Below are 12,318 nucleotides of genomic sequence, written 5' to 3'. Positions count from 1 at the left end.
ATCTTAAGTGAAATCTCAGCTTTAGTTTCTGCATTTGTCTCTCTTCACATATATGTTCCAGTAAATTTTCTCACCTTCCTCTGTTCTATCCCTTACATTTGGTCCTCCCTTCCTTCAAAGCCTCTTTTTAAAACATTTTTTTTCAGATAGTCTTCTTAGTATTAATAGTCTTTCCCGTATCCAAACTACTTTTTGATGCCTCTTACAGTATTTATTTGGCTGAATTGGTCTGGGCTGTTTTGCTTTGCCAAGATCCTTCACTGAAACTAGACAGTGGGGTCAGAAACCGTGCAAGCCTCCTTTTTTTTAAGTCTTCCTGTCTGAAAGCATAGAACCACTGAAAAACCTTTCACAGGAGCTTGAAATCTATCCATTCCTTACTTGTAAGGAATTGTAAATATAAAGGTATATAATTATGTGCATTTTTGGCAGCAACTTCACAGAAACTAAAAAAAAATTACATATAGGCGATACATGCATGGATAAATCAATATATATATATTTATACATATATATAAAATATATATATATATATATATATATATATATAGTTATAGCTAGTTAGCTGCTATATGAGAATGTATTTAATCCACTTGGTGACTAGTCACCAGTGGTGTTCCCCAGGGCTCAGTTTTGGGCTGGTCTTGTTCAATATTTTCATTAATGATCCAGATAAAAGGATTGATGGCTTCCTCAGCAAGTTTGCAGATGACATCAAGTTGGGTGGGAGTGTTGACCTGCTTGAGGGTAGGAAGGCTCTGCAGAGGGACCTGGACAGGCTGGATCAGTGGGCTGCTGCCAGTAATATGAGATTCAGTAGTGCCAAGTGCTGGGTCCATTTTGGTCACAACAATGGTGTGCAATGCTACAGGCTTGGGGAATAGTGGCTGGAAAGCTGCCAGGCAGAAAAGGACCTGGAGGTGTGGACTGACATGACACTCAGCTGAATATGAGCCAGCAGTGTGCCCAAGTGGCCAAAATGGCCATTGTTATCCTGGCTTGTTTCAGAAATAGTGTGGCCATAAGGACAGGGAAAGCGATTGTGCCTCTGTTCTTGGCATTGGTGAAGCTGCACCTCAAGTACTGTGTTCAGTTCTGGGCCCCTCACTCCAAGAAAGACATTAGGCCCTGGAGCAAATTCAGAGAAGGACAGCCAGGCTGGTGAAGGGTCTGGAGAACAAGCATCTAGAGGAGAGGTGTTGGGAATGCTTAGTTTGGAGGAGGCTGAGAAGAGACCCTATAGCTCTCTACAGCTACATGAAAGGAGGTTGTAGGGATCTGGGTGTTGGCCTCTTCTCTTAAGTGAATAACGATAGGACTAGGAGAAATGAACTGAAGTTGCACCAGAGGAGCTTTAGAGTAAATATTAGAAAGAATTTCTTTACTGAGAGATTAGTTAGGTGCTGGAATGGGGTACCTAGGGAAGTGGTGGAGTCATTATCCCCGGAGGTATTTAAAAACTGTGTAGATGAGGCATTCAGGACCTTCTCTAGTGGGCGTGGTGGTATTTTTATTATTTTATTTTACATAGTCGTAAAAATCTTGAAGATCATGAAATAATAAAATGATGTGAGTTAGAAGGGACCTTAAAGATCACAGAATCACAGAATGTCTTTGGTTGGAAGAGACCTTCAAGATCATCCAGTCCAACCTTTAACCAGTACTGTGAGCCTACCTCTAAACCATGTCCCTAAGGAGCAGGTCCACCTCCAGGGATGGTGACTTCACCACTGCCCTTGGCAGACTATTCCAATGTTTGACAACCCTTTCAGTGAAATAATGTTTCCTAGTACCCAGCCTAAAACTCTCCTGGCATAGCTTACATCCATTTCCATTACATCCATTTCTGGAAAATGAACCGGACCTCTGTTCTGTCACACACCACTGAGGAGAAGAGGCTGTCTCCCTCCTCGCTCCAGCCTCCCTTGAGGTAGCTGAAGAGAGTGATAAGATCTCCTCTTCTCCAGACTAAACACCCCCAGCTCGCTTAGCTGCTCCTCACAGCACTTGTGCTCCAGGCCCTTCATGAGCTTTGTTGTCCTTCTCTGGACACGATTCAGCACTTCTGTGTCCCTCTTATAGTGAGGTGCCCAGAACTGAACACAGTACTCAAGATGCGGCCTCACCAGAGCTGAGTACAGAGGGATGATCACCTCCCTATTCAATACAAGCCAGGATGCCATTGACTCTCTTGACCACCTGTGCACACTGCTGGCTCATGTCCCAGTGCCCCCAGGCCCCTTTCCAACTTAGAGCTCTCTGACTACACTTTCCCAAGTTTGTATCTTACCATGGGGTTGTTATGACTCAGGTGTAAGACCTGGCATTTGGCCTTATTGAACATCATGCAATTAACCTTGGCCATGGGCCCAACCCATCCAAGTCCCACTGTAAGCCTTCCCTACCCTCCAGCAGATAAACACAGCCACCTAGTTTGGTGTCATCTGCAAATTTACCAAGGGTGCATTCAACCCCCTCATCCAGATCATTAATAAAGATATTAAAGAGAACAGGCCCCACTACTGAAACCTGGGGGATACTAGTCGTGACCAGGTGCCAGACAGATTTGGTTCCATTCACTACTACATCTTTGGCCCGGCCATCCACCAGTTTTTTATCCAGTGCAGAGTGTATTTAGCCAAGCCTCGTGCCATAAGTTTCTGAAGAAGAATGCTGTGAGAGACAGTGTCAAAAGTTTTGCTTAAGTCCAGATAGACAATTCCCACAGCTCTTCCCTCATCCACTAGGTGAATCATCTTGTAGAAGGAGATCAGGTTAGTCAGACAGGACCTGCCTTTCATAAACCCATGCTGACTGGAACGGATCACCTGGTTTTCTTGTATGTACCATGTGATGGCATTCAAGATGACTGCTCCCTAACCTTCCCTGGCACTGAGGGATCATCAAGCTCACCCCTGCTTAGGCAGTGACAACTCCCACTAAGTCAGGGTGCTCAAAGGTGGGGTGAAATAGCTTTTTATTTTAAACTAAAATTGATCCTCTGTGTAGTGAAATGAGGCAATCAGGTGTTGCTAATTACAAGGTGGGAGGCGTGAGCTTGTGTTAAGCCCACCTGTGCCCAATTAGGGCTGACCCCAGCTGCGCATGAGCAGGATTGGGCAACCAATAAAAGGTGAGGGGGTGAGCTCCAGTGGCACAATCAGGTTATTGCGTGGTGCTGATAGAAGCAGCACAAAGCCGAGCAATGCCGAGGTTATGAGTTCCAGTGTGAGCCGAGCATGCATTCGGAAGCTCACCTTTTATTGGTCGCCCAATCCTGCTCATGCGCAGCTGGGGTCAGCCCTAACTGGGCACAGGTGGGCTTAACACAAGCTCACACCTCCCGTCTCGTAATTAGCAACACCTGGTTGCCTCATTTCACTACACCTCTACATGGGGAAAAGGAAATAATCCTAGCTCATACAGCATACAATATCTTATAAGTATCTAATTAACACTACTTTTCTGTGCCAAAGTAGAAAAAAATGTTACTAGTGATGACAAGTGTTTTTAACTGCTGCACTCTATTTCTTATATATGTTGCCCCTAAGCCTTACTGGAGCATCTGCAAATGTGTAGTGCTGGAAAGAAAGGGTCACTGAGGCACTGCTCAAAATAAGCTCTTACCAAAGGAGACAAATTCAGGAGCAGAAGTGGCAAGGTACCTATGTGGGGATGACCAGAGTTTCCAGGTACTGAATTTATCATGATGGGAAGAAGGAAATTTTGTATGAAGTGCAGGATGACCCAGGTTAATCTGGAATGAGAACCTCAAAAACGGGATGTCCTAAAAAAGGGGGAGATGGGAGGAAAGATAAAAATGAAAGGTAAAAAAATTTGTCTTGTTTGTATTTAAACATGATATAGAAAGGAACATCTCATTAGAATAAGAAAATCTTTAGCGTTTGGAATTGTGAACACCATGAGAAAATGTCAGTTTTGGGCAGGTAGGAATTGGTAAGGCAAGAAAGTGTTTTGCAATCTCTCAGCAAGAAGCAAGATCAGGGTGGGGGTGCAGCAGGTCAAAGCCAGCACCTTGGGTCCAGCAGATCCTCTCTGCCACCGTCCATGCATCCCTCAGCAGCTGCCCAAGCACCACCTTGAGAGTCTCCTGTGCCCTGGGCTTTGCCCCACAGGTGACGGTCATGGGGCCAGCGCTGAGTTTCCCTTCTTGGCAGCACGAGTTACCGGGCTGTGTGCCTGGCATGGCCCTGGGACCTCTGCTGGGATCAGCTCCTTGCTGCTTGCTGTTCTCTGTGTTCACCACCAGCTGATGTCATGGGAACACGACAAGATGACTCTTTTAGTTAAGAGGCCAAATATTAGTTTAGGTCAGGCTTACTTCCCACAGAGCTAATGAGGTAGAATATGCTACAAGTCTTGTTGCTTAAAGTGTGCTCAGGAATAGATCCCAGAGGAACTGAGATGGCCAATCTCAGGTGACAGAAAAGGAATTAATCTGAAAGCCTCACTGCGTTTTTATAACACTGAAAATACATGACCTATTTCTAGCCAAAGTAGTGGGAGTATCTTCTCCAAAGTGTAGTTTTTCAGTGGTGACTGAAAGGAAATTAAGCACATCTTCAGGACCCAAGTTTACAAAGAAAAGATGTAATTACGTTATGAAATTTGTTAACATTCATAATAACTATTATCAGCTGTACCCTTCTTTTATTATGACTAATTAGTGGTTTATCATGCATTTATTAAGTGTTTCTGCCTGCTTAAAGTATCAGTGGAGTCCCAGCTGGTATTTCTAGTCATTACTTCATGTATGACAGCTTTAACTTGACTATTAACACCTAAGTTATGGATTGGATTTTAAATTAATATAGTTAGTGTGATAAATCCATTTATTTTTACTTTAATTGAGCCTAAAAAACGCTAGACTGAAATTCAGAAATATAATTAAAAGGAAAAAAATAAAAACTAATATTAGATATAACAGGTTTTGAGAAACATAATTTTGGTAAATATATTTGTGTATTTATGTCTTCAGTAGATTGAAATAATGGAATATATTGCAGTACTAACATCTGTAAAAACAGAAGCCTAAATCATCCTTGGTTTCATGTCTGTAAATCAGAAGGAAGATCACAAAAATCAATAGAGTTTTATAAAATAGTGTAGCTGGTTTAGATGGGAGTTAAATTAAGTATTTCTTTTGAGTAGAGCTGTAGTTCTTTGAAAGAACAGGAAGAATTAGCATGAAAATCATGAATATAGCCATTTTTTAACAGCATTATACTAGAGTTTCCAAATATTTCTTCATCAATGTCTATATTTTAGAATACTTAAGTCAGTAAAAGGAAGAGTGGATATTGAATGTATTTTTAATGAATGTAAGTTCTCCCCTTCTGGAAGGCTTTTTTAATGCTTTCTGAAAGGTTTCATTATCATTGCTCACAGTTGTTGGCGGTTCTGATTGTGAAGATAAATGTCAAAAATCCAAAGGTTAGTATGATAATGTGGAGATTAGTTTAAGGAAAGAAATCAATTCGATATTATGATAAATTATTTGTGAAGCCAGGCTATGAATTCAAGAATGTCATTTAAGACATTGTTGAAAGGACCTGACTCATTCAAAATGAAAGACTGAGATAAGGTGAGGCAATACACAGCCAACAAAATCACCAGCTATGAGAGAAGCTCTGCCTTTAAGGAAAAGCAGAATTTGGAAAAAAAAAAAAAAAGTGAGATGAGGGAGAGAAGAGGGAGAAAGTAGGGACTCTGCTTTTGAGTGATCTCTATTAGTTCAAATCCCATTGGAGTACTTAACAGTTTTCTTGAGAAAGAAATACTTCCATGTGATGTTTATGATGTGCCAATGGCTGGTGATTATTCCAACACGGTAGTTTTTATTTCTTGGAGACATTGCAGTACGAGTAGTGCTATGCAGATATTAAAATTATATGTACAAATTTTTCTACAAATTCTTTTTCAGATAAAATTATTTCATTAGTAGTAAATATAAAGAATTCAGAATTCCTTACAGAAAATTAGGAACTGATATTAAATGGTTTATCTTAAACATTGGTCAGGATTGTCTGCTATAGAAGAGGAAGAGAAGAGAGTTTTAGAATGATTTGCAAGAAGGCTTTTTCTTTATCCTGGGTAGTCGTTTGCTTTTCCAAATAAAGAGGTTTTTATGTAATGTTTTGCTTTTTCTGAATGTAATTGTCTGACTCCTAATCTTGCTACCTAGAGGCTGTTGTAGTGATGAGTTTTGATACACCAACGTTCATTGATGAAGCACTGATTCTGTAACACCTCTAACATAACAATACCTTGTCATTGTTAAGCGACTACATTTAATTTGGGGTAATAATTTGGAGTGGAAAGATTTTTTATTAAATTATAATTGTAGTATATTCTCTTTGCAGTAGAAGAGAAAGTGTGGGAAAGAATTATCTGTAGATGTAACTTTGTCACAAGTTGAGGTTTCCCATTAACTGTTTCAAATAAAATTAAGAAACCACACTAAGAGAATATACGTGAACATAGGCATTAGTTTAAAAAGAAATCAGAAACATAAGTAATATTTGCATATGAGTTTTCCTTTTCTCTCTTTATATAGGAAGACAAGGTAGTGAACCATTTGGCAGCAAAGATAATTGAAAATGTTTGCACTACTGCCTCTTCCTGTGCACAAGGATTTATTACAGGAGAAATTGGACCTGTCTTGTGGTATCTTTTCACACATTCTACTGTGGATTCTTTGAAGATAACTGCTGTTTCGGTAAGGAATTTCCCTTCCTGATATAGAAGTATTTGGGGGTTTATTTTGAAAGACATTCTAAATCAAAACTGAAATGGTATTGAGTGTGTTTTCTATATGTATGTGTATTTATATTTCAGATTGCAATAAAACGCATTTATAAATTTTCTGAAGTCAAAAAGTGCATGTGTTACAGTCCAATGCTTATGAAAAATCTTTGTAATTCATCATCTTCTGGAACATGTTTTATGCTGGTGATCATGTTATACTCTCTGTCCTCAGCCTTTTTGAGATCCCAGAAGATCATTTGATCTTCTCAAGGGTACAAGGTCAAGGTTAACCACTGAAAGATGTTTGTCATAGTATTTATGTTACAGGTAGCTAGACTCTCTTAAGCACTACTGGAATTGCCTCTTTTTTCCATAGCATCTAATGAGAAGAAAATCTTTATGTATCTAGTCCACAAGACAGGTAGAAATGTTTATGAGGAATCTAAAACCTGCTGAGCTTATTGTAGCCTAGTTTATTCCTTATTCCTACTTTCTTTTTTTTTTTTTTCTTTTTTTTCTTTTTTTTTTTTTTGTGTCCATTAACAGCTACCACCACTTACTAGTCAATGAGGCTTTTTTAAATGCTCTGTTCATTTGAACATTGCTGGCATTTGCAATCTCTTCCAAGTGAGGAGAGTAGAAGTATCACAGATTTTGAGTTCCTCAGTTTGTTTGCCTCTTGTTACTGCAATTATGATTTAGCAACCTGATCTTTGTGTAGTTCTTGCTATCCAGGGATGTTAAGTGAAGTGGCAGGTATAGCAAGTTACCGTATTTATACTGTAGTATAAACTGAGGTTTTAATCATGCTTCACACTAACATATTGGAGACTTTTGAGTGAAAGCAGCAGTAAGGAAGACTGTAAGAGTCTATATACTTGGTCCAACAGTTTTGTTTCTTGTTTTTCTGTTCTTCAAGGAAATTACTGCTACCCATGTAGTCCATTCTATCTCCTTTTTCCAGACAGATCTTATCACACAAGTGTGCTTGGTCTGAGTGTGTTCCTGGATTTCCCCCTCCAGTGTTTTGGAGACTGTGTCCTTTATCAAAGTCTGTGGTTTAATTATTTTATACTGCATATGAAGACAATTGGACAAGGAAGCTTCTAAAGTAGGATGTGCTAAGGTGATATTTATTCTTTTTGCTGCTTTCTAGCAAAACACTGAAGTAACAAGAGAGTGGCCTTATTTGTTGGATTTATTATTCAATGCCCAATATAAATCATGGTTACATCTTAATACTGCTGCAGTATTTAGATATATAATATATTTAGATATATAATCTCTAAAAAAACCCCCAACCAATCATTATTGAAATATAGCACAGGCAGAGTTTTCACCAGATGAAGCTTATAGAGATTTCAGTAACATAATAATTTTTAAAGTAAAATACTAATGTATCCTCTAGCTATATTACCCTGTACAATTTATATGTTCATTACTTTATTGCTATAAATATGTGGGTATCTTTATTCAGCACAACACCATAAATTGGAATTGTCAATGTCTTACTGTATTTTATCATGCAGTCATTCCTGCCTTGTTTGAATATATCTTGAATATTCTTAGATGACATCTATATTCACATGTGAAAATACATTTCAAGAAATTCATGTCTCACACCTTTACCTAGAGCAAACAGGCTGTCTGCAGAGTATTTCAGCAGTAAAGCACTGTGGAATTTTACTTGTGATTATTTCAATCTAAATCTTTTTATCATTTTGATAGTCTTGGAGAAGAAATAATTCTGTGAGATGTCAAAGTGACATTCTAACAAGTTTAGTAACAGGAAGAAAATTTTCTTTCCAGTATACCAAAAATTTTAAAAAATAACTTTAGAAACAATTTTTAATTTCACTTCTATGAGATAGATGGCATTTTCTGCTGAAGGAGGAATAAAAAAATATAAGCTACTTAAGTGGAAACATTTGAGAAAGCTCAATACAGTCTTTTGGAGGGCTGTTTTTTGTTTTGTTTTATTTTCTTAAATAACTGGTGCTGAACAGTTTCTTTCACAGACTTGGGTGTTGCAGATACATTAATGTATTCATTCTCAGACCTGAGAGAGTCATGGAGTACATCCTGAGAAGATGAGGGTTATCCAGCCACTGTATGGCATCTTATACCAGAGAGCAATGGATAGGGCATTGATGATCATAAAATCTTAAGAATATCTCAAGTTGGAAAGGATTGCTAATGATAATGATGCTAGCATTGGAGCTGCTGGGAGAAAAGGTGCTAGGTAAGACTGTGCAGAGAGCAAGGACAGAGAAGCCAATTCCAGGAGAGGTTTTGCCAATGCCTTACTCTCAATCTAATTGTTTCGTGTTTCAAGACTTCTGCTAAGAGATGATGGTGTGAGCTTTACTCTTCCCTTTTATCATTGTTTTCTGAATCCTGTTCCACTATCTTTGGTCTTGGTGGGCTGGAGCTTTCCTGCTGTCTCCAAAACTGCAATATAATCCTAGAAGACAGCCATGACTTTCCTACCAGGTTTGCCTGGGTGTCATCCAATGGTCTCTTTACTATGGTCATCCTTTTTTGACAAGGTATTGCCTGGCATTGCCAGGTCTGCATACACCGTGTTAGCCCACTGGGTTAGCTCTATGTTTATTTGACACAGTCTGTCTCTATGTCACAGTAGTTCACTGGAAATTTGACCCTCAAAGATAGGCTTAGTGAACCCACATACCTTCTGCCTGCTCCTTTAGGAAACAAACTAGAGGTGAAGGTCTGAGTTGTGTCCTTGGAGAAACAGGGACTACTGGGACTGCTGTACTAAGAAACTGAGGTTGTGTGTCTGATCTAAAAGAGGGAGGAAGGAGAAGATGGGGGGAAAAAAAAGCAGAAATAAAAAATAAAGGCTGCAATCTGGACCAGAAAAGCACAAGGAAGAACAGAAGCAGAGAAGATAAACAGTGTCAACCTTTTGTCTGTGTAAAAATTATAAGTTCTTGATTTATTGTCTTTTATGCCTTCCTTTTGGGTTTGTTTTGTATTTTAGTGTGTTTTGAGTAATGTTTCTAAGGGCACTGGTGAACTGCACAGTTTCTGAGGTTTCCACATGGAAACATTTTTCTCTGATGATTGTATTGTGTTGGTATGATTGTCTAGTTTCTCCTAAATGAGAGACTTCAGTATTGAATGCACACCAACTAAGCAGAAATTTCTAAATATAGGTGGTCTGAAAAGAACAGTGGTAATATTGTTTATTTGCACAGAAGAAAGTAATTTCCACAGAAGAAAGTTGCATTCAGAGTTTTTCCCAAAAACCAATTCTGATTTTCACATGACTCAAATAATTGACATAATCTATTTTCTTATCATAACACCACATTCAAACCCAAGAAATGTGTCCTCCACCCCAGAGATCATTTGGTAATGTTTGTTATGAAATAGCTAAGATAGTATACATAGAAGAGATTTGTGTTCACTTCAGTAGTCAAGTTACTATCTGCATTTTTTGTTAGAAGTGTTTAAATCACTAGTATTTGTAAATCAACCATTTGAAGAAGTGTCTGCACGCTTACTATACTATACACTGTTCCTTAGCAAGTATCTGGGTCTAAAGATGGACTTTTGGTAAGTGAACTGCTGCATGTGAGATTATGGTTCATGCTCAGAGAGAGAGAAAAAAGATGCCCACCTTTGTGAGTGACCAGAATTTCTGTGGTGTGTGCCATCTCTGTATTCTCTGCTGCTTGTGCCCCTTTCTACTACAGTGTTAACTGAGGCTTCCTACATTTTGTGCTGATAAAAGAGTCAAGAGTGGACTCTGCTGTTTCATCATTATTATTCTCTAGAGGGGAAGAGTAGTGGGAGTGATGTTGATGTATCAAATAATTCGGTTTCAGCTGCATGGAGTGTAAAGCAAAATATTTAGAAGAGTTCCAGGTCTCTTAAAAATAAGTAGCTTCTTCTCTTAATATTTCTCTTATGAATAAAACTGTGTCAATTCTTTATGCTCCTGAACTATTGTAGAAGTCATCACCCATTTTTATTCCCCATTATTTTTCTTAAGATGGTAATCCCATGAATTTTTTTTTTTTTTTTTTTGTCACTTTGTAGGCTCTGTGCAGGATTACTCACTTCTCACCTAATGCTTTCCAGAGTGTCATTGAAAAAGTGGGATTAACAGCTGTACTGAATTCCTTGGCAAATGGAATATGCAAAATCCAGCAGTATATGCTCACCATGTTTTCAGCCATGTTGGCATCAGGGATCCATCTACAGAGGCTGGTTCAAGAAAAGGTTTGATGTCAGATTAATGTTGCCCACAACCATGTAATTTCACTAATGGAAAGTTAAAGTGGGCTCTGTTTTTTGTGTTTTCAAAATGCTTACCTCAGTGACAGTTACAGAGCTGAACAGCAGGAAATGAGCAATGAACTTATATTTTTATGTGCTTAATATCTAAATGAGTTATATAATTGTGTTTTTTTAACTCTCACAGATCTTCAACAGCTGTTTCTTATGGGTATATAAATGGCTGCTGTAGCTTGATTTCAGTCCATTCAGAAAACTCTAGGCTTACCACAACTGGTAATGACCCTAAGGAAAAACAGTAAGGAATGCGGGAGGACAAGCTCTTGACACAATTCCCATAGACATTTAAAAGAGAAAATAATGAGAATCCTGATTGAATCTAAAGCTGTACTTCATGTTTTTCTTAAAGGAATTTGTAAGTGAAATGTCTTGCAGACACTAGCATTTTAATAACTCAGGGTTTTCTTTTTAGTGTCACTGAATAACACTACTGACTCTGATTTATGTATAATATAATTTTGGAAGAGATGATTAAAAGCTTTGTATTTTGATCACCAAATTCTTTCAGGCTTAGAGAAATAGTGTTCATTTTTTTTGGCAGTAAGTTTGCAAAATTCATAAACAAAAGTAATCCCTTTCTGCTTGGAAAGGATAAAAATCACTAAGAAAATAGGAACTATAGCTCATGTATTCATCTATTACTCTGTTGTAATGTATGCTGTAACCTGACAGTCATCTTGACTATAAAACTCTATTAGGTTTTAGTTGAGAGAGATTAATTTAGCTTCTATACATGTCATTAAAATAACATTTAAATTAAAATATAATGTACTGTTTCCCACCCATCTCTTCTTGCAGCCTAAAATTGTTCATTCTCTTCCTAAAAGTTATTTCTGTGCCTTGTCAGATCTGCCAGTGTGTTTTTGTAAACATATTTCAGCTGGCCTTAAGCTTTCCACAGATTCCATTACAACAGTGCTAACAGGTGGTGAGTTGTCCTGTAATGTCAGTTTCTAATGGTGCACATTACTGTAACTTGGTGGCATAGTCAGAGAAGAATATTAAAGAAATATTCTCTTAAACATTCAGCAAAAGAATGCAATGTGTAGCAAGCCTGTGGCTACAGCATCATGTTTTCTGTAATGAATTTCTTGTTTATAGAGGACTTGCCTAAAACATGGCTAAAAGGACTCCTTTTCTGACAGGGTATATCTTATGAACTCCTTAATGAAATTTTTGACATTATAAAAATAATGAACCCTGGAACTGTCAGACAAAAGGGAA

General features: G+C 38.2%; 1 protein-coding gene across 2 annotated transcripts in view; it reads left to right on the top strand.

The window, feature by feature from the left end:
- The window catches only part of ULK4 (unc-51 like kinase 4), a 210,551-nt gene that overhangs the window by 44,136 nt on the left and 154,097 nt on the right, over window positions 1-12,318 (top strand). For both annotated transcript variants that reach the window (XM_071735884.1, XM_071735883.1), the window contains exons 20-21: window positions 6,578-6,739; window positions 10,837-11,019. In XM_071735884.1, coding sequence (XP_071591985.1) covers window positions 6,578-6,739; window positions 10,837-11,019 — 345 coding nt within the window. The remainder of the gene's footprint in view (window positions 1-6,577; window positions 6,740-10,836; window positions 11,020-12,318) is intronic.

Source organism: Heliangelus exortis, chromosome 2 (genome assembly GCF_036169615.1).
Source record: "Heliangelus exortis chromosome 2, bHelExo1.hap1, whole genome shotgun sequence".
In the NCBI taxonomy this organism is placed as follows: domain Eukaryota; kingdom Metazoa; phylum Chordata; class Aves; order Apodiformes; family Trochilidae; genus Heliangelus; species Heliangelus exortis.
The sequence above is the reverse complement of the archived record's forward strand: the minus strand, read 5'-3'. Positions and strand labels throughout refer to the sequence as shown.